We start from the raw sequence: 16,679 nt of genomic DNA, 5'->3' as shown, positions 1-16,679 counted from the left end.
GAGTGGGTGGAGCTATGTATTCTTTGAGTAAAACCAATTGAGTCTAAGATATTACTAAAGGCTACATTGAGGCAATCATTTTCGATGTCCACATGAATGTTGAAATCCCCCACTACAATGACCTTATCAGTATTTAGCACCAAATCAGATTTAAAAAAATCAGAGATCTGATCCAAAAACTCAGAGTAAGGGCCTGGTGGACGATATAAAACTACAAACAAGAGTGGTTTTACAGTTTTGCTATCTGGATTAGGAAAACTAAGAATAAGATGTTCAAACGAACTGTAACTATTAATCTGTAAGGGACTGATTAATAAGTCCGAATGAAAAATGGTTGCCACTCCTACTCCTCGCCCTGTACTTCGAGCAATATGATGATTTAAATAATTTGAAGGAGTCGACCCGTTTAAGCTAACATAGTCCTCTTGCTGCAGCCAGGATTCTGTGAGAGAGAGCAAAGAGATCTGATTATCACAAATCAACTCATTAACTAACAAAGTCTTAGAAAAAATGGATCTAATGTTCAACAACCCACTTTTAATTTTTCTAGTTTTCTGCTCATTTGAATTTGTTCTAATATTTATGAGATTTCCATGATTTGCTTTATTAAGCCTGATATTTAATCTGTGTGATTTTGGCCGTGGGCAGGACACTGTCTCCATGGGGTAGTGGGTGGGTAACAGTACAGAAGCTGCAGAGGGGTGGGTTAAACTACGACTCTGCTTCCTGGTCTGGACCCTGGATTGTCATGGAGGACTAATAAAACTGGCCATATTCCTAGAAAGAAGAGCTGCTCCATCCAAAGAGGGATGGATGCCGTCTCTCCGCATCAGACCAGGTTTTCCCCAAAAAGTTTTCCAATTATCAATGTAGCCCACGTTGTTTTCAGGACACCACCTAGACAACCAGCAGTTGAAGGACAGCATGCGGCTAAACATGTCGTCACTGGTCCGATCAGGCAGGGGGCCAGAGAAAATTACGGAGTTTGACATTGTTTTGGCAAACTTACACACCGAAGCAACATTAATTTTAGTGACCTCCGATTGGCGTAACCGGGTGTCGTTACCGCCAGCGTGAATAACAATCTTACTGTATTTACGCTTATCCTTAGCCAGCAGTTTCAGATAAGATTTAATGTCGCCCACTCTGGCCCCAGGTAAACATTTAACTATGGTTGCTGGAGTCTCTAATGCCACGTTTCTGACTATGGAGCTGCCAATGATCAGAGTCGGCTTATCAGTGGGTGCGTCACTGAGCGGGGAAAATCTATTAGAAACGTGGACGGGTTGGTGGTGGCCCACGGGCTGGGTTCTATGCTTCCTGCGTACCGTCACCCAGCCGGCCTGAGGTCCCGGCTGGTCGGGTTCCACTGGAGGGTCGCTACGTGGTTGTTCTGAGCTAGTTAGCCCCGCGCTAGCTAAGTAACTACGGCTGTTTACAGGTTTTTCAACAGCGCGGAGCCGGGACTCCAATTCCGACACCCTCGCCTCCAAAGCTACAAAAATGCTACATTTATTACACGTACCATTATCACTAAAGGAGGCAGAGGAGTAACTAAACATCTGACACAGAGAGCAAGAGCTAGGAGACGGAGAAGCAGAGACAGAAGTAGCCATAGCCGTGCTGAGGCTAAGCTAACTGGACGAGCAAACTGTTCAGTACCAAATAAACTGCGTGCGGACTCAAATGGTTCCCTAAAAGCTAGGTGGAACAACAGAAAATGTGTGTTTTAGCGTGCTTTTGTGCTACAATAACTCAGAGATATCCAAGTACAGAGAAATTAAATCAGCTTTAGCAAGCCCCAAACACCAAACAGCTACACGGAGTGCAACACTGAAAACAGGAAACAGGAAACGCCTTACCGCCAGGTGCATTTCAGGCTCTCCACATCATATGTGACTGACTTTTATGTTATAATAACGATCACACACTAGGAATGTTATAAAGTGCCTATATCTGACAGTTTCTTTTGTATATTATTTGACTTTATAAACTCCAACAACAATGTGCTTCTATTTTTTTTTCAGGCTGAATCTACCCAAGACATTGGCTGTCAGACTGATTTAGTAGTCTGCAAGAATGCACTTGTCCAGGCTGACGTGAAGCCTTACCCGTAGCAAAGGTGAATTATTTTTAATAATCATCTGTGTAAACATTTTATTATTACCTTCTAGTTTTAATTTGTTTTACAGATTATTGTTACACGTGATTTTATGTTCTTTTAAACATTTATAAATGTGCTGTTTCTTTGTTTTTTATATAGCCACCCAGTTTAGAGCTCGCAGCTGCTGTGTGTCTTGTGACACAGGGACCATGATGGAAATTCATCTTCCAGAAAGTCTGGCTCATCATTTAGCCAGATTTCTAAGGTATAGGCCAAAAATGTTTAGGTTAGTTTTGATAAGGTCTGTGCATCTCTCATTTCATGACGTAACTTTTCATATTTTAGTTCCTGGGTGCCTTCAATGTGCAGGGACTGTCCAAGCAGACATTCTGTCGACATCAGACAAAGTCCTTAATTCCAACAGTGAGCTGGCAGTGGCAGCTAGAGCAAGCTGATTTCATCCAAGAGGCTACTGAATCTGGACCTGTGACTCTTGGTGGTGACATGCGAGCTGATTCACCTGGTGAATATTCACAGATCAATGGAGAATTATGTTTATTTTCAGAGCAATGAAGTTGGAAATAGTGTGCAAATGGAGAAGGAGGGATTTGTGCGAAGTCTGAGCACACTTTTGGAGAGGGGGGTCGATGTGCAGCAAGTTGTGACTGACCGCCACACATGAGTGCAGAAGTATTTGCGGGAGGAAAAAAAGGAAATCAGTCACGACTTTGACCCCAGGCACATGGGAAAATGTAATCTTTGGGGATGTATATAGTGAATATTACAGGATTTTCTTTTCTATTTTAAATGTGGGTCTATTTGGCTCTCCAGGAATTGGTAAGAAAATCGAAGAGCTGGGGAAGAGAAAGATGACCCAGGATGTGAGACTGTGGAAGCAAAGTGTGGTGAACCACCTCTACTGGTCAGCATCCCTCTTTATTCCAGATTGGTTCAGCATTTACATGCTAATGTGGCGATACATAACCCAAACCAATATTACAATAACATAAACTCGTACACAAAACGCTCCTCTTGATAGAGCAAATCTGTTCAGCACATTCTGACAGACAGACCACCATTCTTCTGTCATGTTGCTGTACAGGACATTTTTAGAGTTCTTCTTTTTAAAGATAAATAGTATTACATTTAAAGAGCAATACTTTCACATTATCATTTTCCCACACTTTCTGTATACCTGTATTTTGCTGTTTTTCAATAAAGAATGACAAATTATTTAAGTTTATGTTTTTTTTAGCACACAAATATCTATCTGTAAAAAATATCTACAAAGCTAATATTTACATAACAAGTATTATTTGGTTTTGCAATACAGCACTCTGTTTATTTGAGTAAGATTTTTAAACCAAGCAGGGCTGGACTGGGACAAAAATTCAGCCCGGGCATTTTGACTGGAGACTGGCCCATCACCTGGTTTTTGTGGAAAAGACATTAAGCCTTACGCTGTTTCTGACACACACCAATGTATACTTTCTTGTTGGTAATATTTATGTATCAATCTAATAAACGTAAACCTACACCATCCTTCCTATCCTGGTATTCTAAAAAGTACTTAGTAAAAAGGAAAAAAGACCACTTAATTAAAGTAACACCCCAAACAATCTCTAACACTTGGTAGAAACCTGACATTAAAACAGAGAACTATTAATCAATAATTAATATTAATATAAAAAAGGCATTTATGGAAATTTTCATGAACTGTTTTATTACCACACCAACTAGGAAATATTTTTACAATACATTTAAAAAAGAAAGGAGACAGAGAAAGGCGAGATAAAATAACTTAATTGACCATTTGAGGTCTTTTTAGAGATCGTACTGGTGCAGTATCTAGAAAATGTGGGGAAAATGCTGACATCATATTCAGTATTTACTTCTGTAACTACTTGTTAATACCGTAAATCCTCTAATATTGGCCTGTATTCAATTAACAGCCGGGTATCACATTTTGGCCGGTGTCGGAGTCGGCGGAGGTGAATAATGGCCTGTTTTTTATTGTGGCTGGGTGGAATGTGGTAACAAGCAAGTACCATAGGGGGGGTGGTTGTGTCATCTGTCTCACTTTTGATTTGTCAGTGATAGACCGCGAGGGTAACTTTAACCATGGCAGGTGCGGAGATGAAGAGGAGGCGAAAATTTGATATCAAGTCCAAAGAGAATGTGCTGATTATGCTGCAGAACACTCTGGGGAGCAGTAGGGGTTGTATGAACTAGTCGACTTCACCGCTCTAGAGTGACATTTTATGCCTGTCATCAACTAGTCGCTGTCACGTGATAATGACCGGCAAGATGCAGTCCTCGGAAAAGACAGCAGCCTGCTGTCAGCAGGTGACAAGCTCCTGCGCGTCGGGAGGCAATGCGCTGTTTTGGCTTTCCATATACCAGAGCGTTGGTACTGACATCCGCAGTAAAATGGACATTTAACCAAATTGTGACCTTTTCCCTCTTGCAATTTAACCTTCCCCTCACCCCCATCCTAATCTTAACCAGCTTGTGCATGCAAAACTCTGATTGTTTATGCACTCCAGACATCTGCGTCCTGAGCACGGCCACAGTAACATTATCAAATCAGGTGTCGCCACCTCAAAAACTAATTTAACACGCAATCGTTCATGTCGGCTCATTTCCTTTTATGTTTTCTGTCTTTTATTCTTTTATTTGTGCCTGATGCATTTCGCTGCTGTGGATCGGGGCGCATCACCTTGTCCTCCGGTGACGCACCTCACCGGTGCGGCCAGCGCGCAGCGCTCACTCTGCTGTTTTTGCGGTCGGTAGATCTTTTAGAACTGCAGTTCAAAGGTAACTCATAAGGTGAATATATTTGAACCCAGGTAGCAGTTTTTCTTTAGGGCTGAGAGGAGATGCAGGAAGATAATAAACAGACAGGACAGAAAAATAGTCAAATAAAAACAAGTTAGTTTTTGTACCTGGTGGTTGCAACAAACAGACTATGGCAAGCCAAATGAGCATTTATTCTGATATCAGGATATCAGCCAGCATTGTCATGAACATGTAAGCCATTTCTGTCCACTAGTTAACTAGTTAGACATGTTTGTGTCAACTAGTTAAATAGTGACAGCCTAAATGTCAACTAGTTAACTAGTAAGGCCTAAATTCTCTCTAGTTAACTAGTTAAAATGTTTCATATCTTACTAGTTAACTAGTATTGCTCAGTGTGTTCACTAGTTAACTAGTGGACAGATCAATGTCCACTAGTTAACTAGTTAAAACACATTTAGTTTTTACTATTTTCACCCTCGATATTTAACTAGTTGACACAAACATGCCTAACTAGTTAACTAGTGGACAGAAATGGCTTACATGTTCATGACAATTCTGGCTGATATCCTGATATCAGAATAAATGCTCATTTGGCTTGCCATAACGGACACCATTGAAGGTAATCAGAAGTGAGAAACAGAAAATGAAATAATTATTTTAATGTTTAGAGCAGCAGGAACTCCGAGAGGCTGCAGGCGCATCAGTGAGTTTGCGGCCGCTGTGCAGGGGGAGGGGGGAGAGGGCAGAAGCAGAAACTACTGTTGTTAAAAGAAATGTGTTTAACTTTGAAAATGTGGGCGCACTTTTAATTGTCAAAAACTCCAGCAAACCATTAGTTCATTTTGCTCAAATAGAAATAGAGGCCTGCCTCTAATTCTGGTCCTCCTTCCAATAAAGGCCTGGAGCTTGATGAGCTTGAGTCAAATACAGGCCCGGGCCTGTATTAGAGGATTTACGGTATGTTGTTAATACGAGTTGCAGTATTTATAGCTATCCTGTTAGTGTGTGTAATTGTTGGACGTAATCTTTAACAAAACACATAATTAATAAATTATTTGTGTATGATTGTGTGCATTTAGAATATCTATAATAAAGTCTCCACAAACACTAACTTATGATTATTTGTATTTAATTCTACTGTGCATTTCTGAAAATTTGTTCTGAAAAATAATTCATTATTAATATTTAATTGTGAAATATTTTGTTTACAAATGAAATTCGTACCTTCTTAACTAAATATTTAACTTTAAGTAAATATTTATCATCCAAACTAAATATTGAACTTTTTAACTAAATACTTTGAACCGTCACCTTATCGTGGTGGAGGAGTTTGAGTGCCCTAATGATCCTAGGAGCTATGTTGTCTGGGGCACTTAGTGCCCCTGGTAGGGTCTCCCATGACAAATTGGTCTTAGGTGAAGGGTGAGACAAAGAACGGTTCGAAGGATCTTTCATGGCGGTTAAAACGAAGAGTCGGAGTACCCGGCCCGGAGGGTAACCGGGGTCCCACCCTGGAGCCAGGCCTGGGGTTGGGGCCCGTGAGCGAGCGCCTGGTGGCCGGGCTTTCGCCCATGGGGTCCGGCCGGGCCCAGCCCGAACCGGATACATGGGCTCGTCCAACTGTGGACCCACCACCCGCAGGAGGAACATGAAGGGTCCGGTGCAATGCGAATCGGGTGGCAGACCAAGGCGGGAGCCTTGGCGGTCCAATCCCCGGAGAAGAAAACTAGTTTTTGGGACATGGAACGTCACCTCGCTGGCGGAGAAGGAGCCGGAGCTTGTGGCAGAGGTTGAGCGGTACCGGCTAGATATAGTCGGACTCACCTCGACACATTGCATTGGCTCTGGAACCCGAGACCTGGAGAGGGGTTGGACACTCTACTTTGCTGGAGTTGCTCCGGGTGAGAGGCGGAGGGCTGGGGTTGGCTTTTTGTTAGCCCCAAGACTCTCTGCCTGTGTGTTGGGGTTTACCCCGGGGGACAAGAGGGTAGCTTCCTTGCGCCTTCGGGTCGGGGAACGGGTCCTGACTGTTGTTTGTGCTTATGGGCCAAATATCAGTTCAGAGTACCCACCCTTTTTGGAGTCCGTGGGACGAGTGCTAGATAGTGCTCCATCAGGGGACTCCATTGTCCTGCTGGGGGACTTCAATGCTCACGTGGGCAATGACAGCTTGACCTGGAGGGGTGTGATTGGGAGGAACGGCCCACCTAATCAGAACTCGAGCGGTGTTTTGTTATTGGACTTCGGTGCAAGCCGCAGTTTGGCCATAACGAACACCATGTTCGAACATAAGGATGCCCACCGGTACACTTGGTACCAGGGCAGCCTAGGTCACAGGTGGATGATAGATTTTGTAGTCGTATCATCTGACCTGCGGCCGTATGTTTTGGACACCCGAGTGAAGAGAGGGGCGGAGCTGTCAACTGATCACCACCTGGTGGTGAGTTGGATCAGATGGCAAGGGAACATGCCGCGTAGACCTGGCAGACCCAAACGCATAGTGAGGGTCTGCTGGGAACGCCTGGCAGAAGAACCTGTCAAGACGGTCTTCAACTCCCACCTCCGGCAGAGCTTTGACCACGTCCCGAGAGCAGTGGGGGACATTGAGTCCGAGTGGGCCTTGTTCCACTCTGCGATTATCGAGGCGGCTGTTGCTAGCTGTGGTCGTAAGGTGGCCGGTGCCAGTCGTGGTGGCAACCCCCGTACCCGCTGGTGGACACCAGAGGTTCGGGGAGCCGTCAGGCTGAAGAAGGAGGCCTACAGGGCGTGGCTGGTCTGTGGGTCTCCGGAGGCAGCAGACAGGTACCGGATAGCCAAGCGGGGTGCAGCAGTGGCAGTTGCCGAGGCAAAATCTCGGGCGTGGGAGGAGTTTGGTGAGGCCATGGAGAAAGACTATCGATCGGCTCCAAAGAGGTTCTGGCAAACTGTCCGGCGCCTCAGGAGAGGAAGGCAGCAACTCGCTCACACTGTTTACAGTGGGGATGGGGAGCTGCTGACGTCAACTGAGGCTATAGTCGGACGGTGGAAGGAATACTTTGAGGAGCTCCTCAATCCCACCAATGCGCATTCCGAGGAGGAACCAGAGCTGGGAGGCCTGGGGATGGACTGTCCGATCTCGGGGGCAGAAGTTGCTGAGGTAGTCAAACAACAACACAGCGGCGGAGCCCCGGGGGCGGATGAGGTTCGTCCTGGGTATCTCAAGGCTATGGATGTTGTAGGGCTGTCATGGTTGACACGTCTCTACAACATTGCGTGGTCATCGGGGGCAGTTCCTAGGGAGTGGCAGACCGGGGTGGTGGTCCCCATCTTTAAGAAGGGTGACCTGAGGATGTGTTCCAACTATAGGGGGATCACACTCCTCAGCCTCCCTGGAAAGGTCTACTCCAAGGTACTGGAGAGGAGGGTCCGATCGATAGTTGAATCTCAGATAGAGGAGGAGCAATGTGGTTTTGGAATGTGGCCGTGGAACTGTGGACCAGCTCTATACCCTTGCAAGGGTGATGGAGGGGGCATGGGAGTTTGCCCAACCAATCCACATGTGCTTTGTGGATTTGGAGAAGGCTTATGACCGTGTCCCCAGGGGCACCCTGTGGGGGACGCTCCAGGAGTATGAGGTGGGTGGCTTTCTGTTAAGGGCCATTCAGTCCCTTTACCAGAGGAGCGTGAGTTTGGTCCGCATAGCCGGTAGTAAGTCAGACCTGTTCCCAGTGAGGGTTGGACTCCGCCAGGGCTGCCCTTTGTCACCGGTTCTGTTCATCACTTTTATGGACAGAATTTCTAGACGCAGCCGTGGTGTGGAGTGTGTCAAGTTTGGTGGCAGGAGAATCTCGTCTCTGCTTTTTGCGGATGATGTGGTCCTCCTAGCTTCATCCAGCTCTGACCTTCAGCTCTTGCTGGGTAGGTTCGCGGCCGAATGTGAAGCGGCTGGGATGAGGATCAGCACCTCCAAATCTGAGACCATGGTTCTCGACCGGAAAAGGGTGGCTTGCCACCTCCGGGTCGGGGGAGAGGTCCTACCTCAAGTGGAGGAGTTTAAGTATCTCGGGGTCTTGTTCACGAGTGAGGGTAGGAGGGATCGGGAGATCGTCAGGCGGATTGGTTCGGCGTCTGCAGTGATGCGGACGCTGAGCCGATCTGTCGTGGGGAAGAGGGAGCTGAGCCAGAAAGCCAGGCTCTCGATTTACCGGTCGATCTACGTCCCAATCCTCACCTATGGTCATGAGCTTTGGGTAATGACCAAAAGAACGAGATCGCGGATACAAGCGGCCGAAATGAGTTTCCTCCGTAGGGTGGCCGGGCTCAGCCTTAGAGATAGGGTGAGGAGCTCGGACATTCGGGAGGGACTCGGAGTAGAACCGCTGCTCCTCCGGATCGAAAGGAGCCAGTTGAGGTGGTTTGGGCATCTGGCCAGGATGCCTCCTGGACGCCTCCCCGGGGAGGTGTTTCGGGCATGTCCTGCCGGCAGAAGGCCCCCGGGTCGACCCAGGACACGTTGGAGAGGTTACATCTCCAATCTGGTCCGGGAACGCCTTGGGGTCCTGCCGGAGGAGCTGGTGGACAAGGCCGGGGAGAGGACGGCCTGGAGCTCCCTAGTTGGGATGCTGCCCCCGCGACCCGGCCCCGGATAAGCGGAGGAAGACGAAGACGACGACGAAGACTTTGATTACAAACTAAATATTTACCTTCTTAAATATATATTTAGCATCCAAACGAAATATTTAACTATTTAACTAAATATTTTGTTTACAAACCAAATATGTATCTTCTTACCAAAATATTTCACTTTTTAACTAAATATTTCACTTGCAAACTAAATATACATGTTTTTATAAATGTTAAATGTTTTACCAAATAGTTTGAAGTTGAAACATTTCTTAATGAATAAACAATGACTTTGAAATATTAATTCCCTTGTAATTTCTCATATGACAGGCTAAATAACCAACATTATTGTTAATTTTAACTGTGTAACTTTACAAACAGCATCTCATGGAGGACAATACAAATAGAACTTTGAGGTTATGTCCAATTTATAGTCAAATCAAATTAGTGTTTATTTGAATAGTCGTAAATCACATCATTGGGAGAAGATTTTCACAATTATTTCATTTTAAGTAGCACTGCTAAAATGCAGAGACATATTTATTAATATTTTACTATTCTATTACAGCTTTTTTCGATGCTAAAACGCATTTTTCAAAACTGTATGTTCTTTCAAAACTGCACACACAAAACCCCAAACATAACACACAAATTCCTAAACCGTGGCTTCCCTTTGCAACAAAACCCTGCCATCACATATCGTACATGTTCCCAAAATGGAACACGTGTTTTCATTTGGTAAACACAGCCACATTTTCACATGACACACACATACCATTCATTGCTTGAACACAAGTAGCCGTTGGGTGAACATTACCAAGCATGGAAAGAACACTGAAGAGCAAAACTGAAAACACAATCGTCCAAATGGAACACAATGAATTACACATTGAATGTATGACTGTGACCACTTTTCTCTGAGACAAAACATTAGACATCACACAAATTTTGAGACAAAACATTTTATTTTTACAGTTAGCCCCCCACCCCCACCCCACCCAAATTTTGAGACACAACATTTTATTTTTACAGTTAGACCCCCCCCCCCCCCCCCCCCCCCTTCCCCCTCCCAAGCATATTCATGGGGCATAATCATGGGGCATCATGCCACCGGTCTCTGTCTGGCCAGAGGGCCTCATCAACATCACAGGCACTGTCCTCCTGGTCCAAACTGCGCTGGAAGTACTGCCTCGAGTGCCTCATGAAGCCCTGACAGGCCTCAAAGGCCACGTCTCTACAAGCCTCCTCCATGGCTTGAAGTGGTGGGACCTGGCTCTGTGGATTCCTTTCGTACACCTTCCACCTCCAGGCTGAGAAAAACTCCTCAGTGGGATTAAGAAAGGGGGAATAAGGTGGAAGGTATAAAATGAAAAACCGTGGGTGGTCCTGAAACCACTCATACACCTGGGTAGCCTTGTGGAAACTTACTTTTATGCTGCAGTCCCTGATTGCAAATTGCTCGCCAGACCCGAAAGTTTAGAGATTTGAATATTTGTGTGTTGTTGATTGAAGCTTTGAGAATTTATGTGAGAAGTGTGTGTAAACCTGAAAAGTGTGTGTTGTGTTTTGACAGCAAGGTAATGTGAAATTGACATCAGAGTGAAGAAGGAAAATCAGAGTTCTAATATGATAAGGAAATCTTAAGTAGTGATAAATTGAGTCAAGCGATTAGGAACAGAAGTAGAGGTTGTGAAAATTGTGCCTCATTTTTGCTTTTTGAGTTTTAGCAATCGAAAAAAAACTGTAATCTAGCCTGTCTAATCCAGGTTTGAATAGTACAGCTGTTGTAATTTTCTAAAAGGATCACATTAAAAATGCTCATGGAGTGGAACATTTCTTTGGAATTGCCCTTTCCTAAGCAGGAACAGAAATGGGAACTAACTTCAGCTTCATTCAGCATTTTAGAAGATGCCGTGAGATGCTTTTTGTAATTAGCCATTTCTGTTGTTGGACAAAAGGACACGGATTCTCTGATGTTCAAAAAATAGGAATTTTATTTTCCATCAGCTGAACCTCCTGCTGTACATACCTTTGATACTAATGGTAATCATTTTAAACATTTAATTTACATTCAGAGCCAAACTGTAAAACACACAGAACTCTAAAAATTAAATAAAATTCTCCAGACAACACAAAATATAAAAACAACTTTTCTCACAATAAGAAAACAAGCACAGAAAGAATGTTCATAATTTAATTACTCATGAATCGGCCTGAGATCAACGTCCGAGTCATAGGAAATGGTCCAAGTCCTAAAAATGGTTCAGGTCATGTACAATGGTTTTATGGGCAAATGAACTGAGTCAGGGTAAACCACGCAATGGTGGTTCAGCTTTGCTTAGTTCACCCTGTAACCAGTGGGTTTCCAGTTAATACCCAAGCTATGTTTGTGGCAGTTGTTGTGTCCTTGAGCAAGACACATCACCCTTCTTGCCTGCCAGTGGTGGTTGATGTAGCTCATCAGCACCAGTGAGTGAATGATTGTACTGTAAAGAGCTTCGGAATCCCTGACCCAAGCAAATGTGCAATATTTTCTCTTATTATAATGTAACAGCCAAAGCCACTGGAACTCTGACCCAAGTGCAGCTCTGTGACTGGGAGCAGCTCTAGTCATGGGAACAGCTCTAGTCATGGGAACAGCTCTAGTCATGGGAACAGTCCAAGTCATGCTTCATACTGCAAGTTTAAGGTAATTTCAGTCCTGTTGTAGCTTCTGGTGGTTTATCCTGAAACTCCTCAGGTCATTCCCCACCTGTCTCTTTAAGACCCGCCTCCATAAAGCAAATGCTTTGTTCTGATTGGCCAATATCTGGTTAACTGTGAGAGCAACACTTTGATTGTATCAACGTCACATTTCACACAAGCTGTAAAAAATTAAAACACTAATTAAGTTTTTTATGTATAGCAACAGGTGACGTTGTAGCTGTTCGTTGGCTGAGCTTCCTGAAAGAAGAGCCAGTCAGATTCCTGTTCTCTCCTCAGACTCCTCCTACTTTCAGCTGCATTCATCTGAGTCACTGCCACTCTGAGGCTGTGGTGAGGTGGCAGTCTTTGTGCAGCCGCCGTCCTCCTCCTGCGGCTGTTTGGCGGAGCTGGACAGGTCGATTGCCACCTCCTCCTCCATCTCTTCCTCTGGGAGGTCCTCCTCCTCCTGTGCCTCGCTGGTTCGCCTGTCTGAAGCGTCACAGAAGGGTTCTGATCGGGTTGAGTCAGACGCTGGAGGACTCGAACACTTCTTGGCCATTTCCATAGACTTCTTGTGCATACCTGTGTGGGTGGAGCCAGAGCAGGTTCAGACTGCAAGTCAAGTTCGACGTTTCACAGAAAACATCCGATTGCTTGTTTTAACATAAAATAGAGTCAGCAGAGCTTCATTGTGTCACATGATCAGATCAGCTGTTGCTGCGTCAAGTTTATACTTCTCTGTCTGCGGAGGTGTGGACACACGCTAATTCAAGGCCTCTCCGAAAGGCATGGACGGAATAGAGTTCAATTGTTTCATTAGTCTTTGCAGCTGAATGCAAGGGGAAGTGCACGTCTATCATCGGTCCACCCAAGAACATGGCGGCCCCTTCGCTCCTGAATTATTTGTAACAACAGTTTTTGTTCCAGGAGATCAGACAGTTCCAGCTGTGTGAAAGCTTACGCTGCTCCTTGAGTAGATTTGCATTTACAAACTTTATTTTATACTACTTTTACACAAACTTTAACTGGGGCCGCAGTAGCTCAAGTGGTAGAGCTGGTTGCCTCATGATCGGAGGGTCATGGGTTCGATTCCAGCTCCCGCCAGGGGTATCCTGCTGTTGTGTCCTTGGGCAAGACACTTCACCCAACTTGCCTGTGTTAGTGGTGGTCAGAGGGGCCGAAGGCGCCAAATGGCAGCCTCGCCTCTGTCAGACCTCCCCAGGGTGGCTGTGGCTACAAGTAGCTTACCATCACTAGCAGTGTGTGAATGTGAGAGTGTGTGAAAGCGTCTTTGGGTGTCTAGAAAAGCGCTATATAAGTTCAATGCATTATTATTAATAGGAACAAGAAAAGCGTCCGTATCAACCCCATAAACTCCTATCTAAACCCACAGCTCTTCAACACTTGTGTTTACAAGCTAAAGTAAATAAAAGAAGAAAGAAAAGAAACAGAGATAAAAAGCACCTCAATGAAAAGATCAAAGAAGGGAGAAAACATCACTGCCATGAGAGGCAGAGCCGCCAGGAAAGGTCTACTCTCCCTGCTGTCCTGGCGGGGAATTGCTCTAAAACACTCACACCAACGGAGAAGTAAAACTGGAAATCATTTCCATGTGTGTGTATGTGTGTGAGTGTGTATTGATGCCGGTGTGGTGTGTGTGCGTGACACTGACGTGCATGCGGCTCACCGAGCAGCCAGGGAGCGCAGGATCCCATCATGCCGTTCTTGGCGGAGTTCAGGATGGATTCTGGCAGCGGGATGGAGTGTCGGACCATGGCTCCATACAACCCGTACTCCGCCATGACGCTGCTGCGGCCCCAACACTTCTCACGCTTCCGCCACTTGGCCCGTCGGTTCTGGAACCAGACCTGGAGCACAAGAGCTTCAGCTTCAGCAAGCAACAACACAGGCCAACCAATCACAGCTAAACTACGGGCTGGACGAGAACCCAAATCCACTCCTGAATAACAAAGTCTAACAAGTATTAATGAATATAAAACCACAGTTTTTAAACGACCAAGTAGTACAGGCTACTCTGTTAAAAATCCTTTCCTTAATGATTGAAGTTTACTTCTGTTCTTGTTTCTGATGACAGAGACACTGACTGATGACGTCGGACCAAATCCTGGTGTGCACTCACTTGGATTCGGTCCTCAGGAAGCTCGGTCTTCAGGGCGAGCATCTCTCGGGCGTACACATCTGGGTAATGAGCTTCATGGAAGGCTTTCTCCAGCTCCTCCAGCTGATGGGACGTGAAGACCGTCCTGCAGAGACCAGAACCACCAGGTAAACTCACCTGTGCTCCTCGCAGGGCTGCAGGCGCCCTCAGTTCAAAAAGTCCGTAATCCGTAATCCATCATAAACTATGTCCAACAAGCTCAGAGTGAATTTCCTTTTACTTTATTATTTTGATTTGATTGTTAAAATTTCTCTTTTTAGAATTGATCTTTAATTTTTTGCCATCTGCCATTAATGATTTAATCTGATTGGATACGATTGTTAAAAAAATACAATTGTTTATTGCTTAAAAATCCTATTTTGTGTTTAGATTATTTACAAAACAATCAAAAATAAAGAAAAACTAAGCTCATTCACTGTCATTCATGTTTATAATAAAAGACTAATTTATTTCAGTTTCTATTTGAATCATTTATTTATAATACCATTATTATTATTTTATTATTATTATTAAATCATTAAACCTCTCTGATCATAACGGTATTATTGTTATTGTTATTATTGTTTTATTATTATTGTTATTATTTAATAACGTTATTATTATTATCATTATTAATAAAGCATATAACCCCTCTGATCATAACGTTATTATTGTTATTCGTATTAATAATAATAATAATGAAAAATAATAATACAACCCCTCTGATAATAACGTTATTATTATTGTTGTTGTTGTTGTTTTAATATTATTATTACTATTATTATTATTAATAATAATAATAATATTAATAGTAAATCATATAACCCGCTCATATCATAACTTTATTATTATCATAATCATTATTATTAATACATCACATAACCCATTATGATAATAACTTTATTATGATAATAACTTTATTATTGTAATTATTATTATTATTGTAATTATTATTATTATCATTATTATTTTAATTATTATTATTATTATTATTATTATTATTATTGACAACATCAGCGTCAGAAACAGAACAGACGGAACCGAGCCGGATCCCTCTCACCTGTGTCTCCGCTTCTTCCTCTTCTGGGAGTTTCCGGAGCTTTTGGACTCGTTCCGGTCCGACAGAATGTCTTCATCTGCGGAGCGGCAGAAACAACATTGGATTGGGAGGACCGGGATGTAGACCCAACAAATTACCGAGCGGGACCAACTGAACCGAACCGAGCCGACCCAAAAAGACATAGAGATTATTCGAAACTACAGAAATCATCTAGTTCCAGTTTAAAAGCACATCTGGTTCTGGTTCGATGCCAATTGTTTTGTTCATTCGCGTTGATTTGATTTTAGGGTCCAACTCTTCAGAACCCGAACCGAATTGTTAATCCAATCTGAGCCAAACAAGGTTCTGGTTCCGAGCAGACTCGTACCGGAGTAAGCGTCGCGTTGAGCCTCCAGGTTCTGCAGGTAGTGGGCGTCGGGCCGGGCCTGCAGCAACGGCAGGTGGCCCGGGAGGAAGCAGGGGGCTCCGGTGGGCTGCTGGGCCGCCAGGCTGCACAAGAACCCGAGCCCGAGCGGGAGCGAACCACCCGGGAAGGAAAACCCGCCCAGTCCGCCCGTCGGACCCTGCGGCTCCGCCCCGGGTACGGGGCCCGCGGCCAGGCCCGAGCTCGGGACGGAACCGGGCTGTCGCGCCTGCAGGTCCGACTCCAGGCCCAGCAGGTCAGTGATAGCGAACCCTTTGGACCGGAACCCGGGGCCGTGCAGGCGAGCCTTGTCGATCCCAAAGCCCGGGGAGAGCACCTTGACCCGCGGCTTCTCCTCACTGAGTTCGGTCATCCTGGCCAGATCAGATGGTACCGGGCCGGCAGCCGGTCCAATTTATAGAACCAGGGCGGCGGGAGGGGCGGAGGGGGGGCCAATGAGCACACGGGGAAGGGGGGTCAATCCCAGGGGATTAATTGCCACCCGTTTCCCTCCAAAACGATGCGTGTGTGCGCGTGTGTGGGTGGGAGAGGGAGATAATAATAATAATAATAATAATAATAATAATTATTATTATTATTATTATTATTATTATTATATTAGTATTATTATTATTAGTAGTAGTAGTAGTAATAGTAGTAGTAGTGGTAGTAGTACTAGTAGTAGTATTAGTATTATTATTAGTAGCAGTAGTAATACAAGTATAATAGTAATAATCATAATCATAACAATAAGAAAATAATATTGTCATTTTATTATTATTATTATTATTTATATTATTATTTTAAAATCATAATAATAATATAAATAATAATAAATGGACAATAATAGTAATAATGATGTCATTTA

The 16,679-nt window shown here is 44.3% G+C and overlaps 1 protein-coding gene across 2 annotated transcripts; it reads right to left on the bottom strand.

Moving 5' to 3' along the window:
• Window positions 1-11,479: 11,479 nt before the first annotated feature.
• vsx1 (visual system homeobox 1 homolog, chx10-like) lies at window positions 11,480-16,212 on the bottom strand. Of its 2 annotated transcripts, none has more exons than XM_054735130.2 (5): window positions 15,776-16,212; window positions 15,409-15,484; window positions 14,331-14,454; window positions 13,863-14,058; window positions 11,480-12,772 (listed from the first exon to the last, which is right to left on the bottom strand). In XM_054735130.2, the coding sequence occupies exons 1-5, from the start codon at window positions 16,182-16,184 to the stop codon at window positions 12,501-12,503; spliced, it is 1,077 nt and encodes a 358-aa protein (XP_054591105.2). In that variant the 5' UTR covers window positions 16,185-16,212; the 3' UTR covers window positions 11,480-12,500. The 2 variants fall into 2 exon arrangements, with proteins under 2 accessions (XP_054591105.2, XP_054591106.2); XM_054735131.2 differs by having other exon boundaries at window positions 13,878-14,058.
• Window positions 16,213-16,679: the final 467 nt, after the last annotated feature.

The sequence above is a fragment of the Nothobranchius furzeri genome, chromosome 12 (genome assembly GCF_043380555.1).
Source record: "Nothobranchius furzeri strain GRZ-AD chromosome 12, NfurGRZ-RIMD1, whole genome shotgun sequence".
Classification (NCBI taxonomy): domain Eukaryota; kingdom Metazoa; phylum Chordata; class Actinopteri; order Cyprinodontiformes; family Nothobranchiidae; genus Nothobranchius; species Nothobranchius furzeri.
Note: the sequence above shows the minus strand (reverse complement) of the source record. Positions and strands in the feature narration are given on the sequence as shown.

Bases quoted from the DNA above. Each gene is read 5' to 3' on its own strand.
- vsx1 (XM_054735130.2), bottom strand. From the start codon at position 16,184: ATGACCGAACTCAGTGAGGAGAAGCCGCGGGTCAAGGTGCTCTCCCCG. The intron at 15,485-15,775 runs GTACGAGTCTGC...GCCGCTCCGCAG, and splicing joins TCAACGCGACGCTTACTCCG to ATGAAGACATTCTGTCGGAC. The intron at 14,455-15,408 runs GTGAGAGGGATC...TGGTCTCTGCAG, and splicing joins AGGAAGAAGCGGAGACACAG to GACGGTCTTCACGTCCCATC.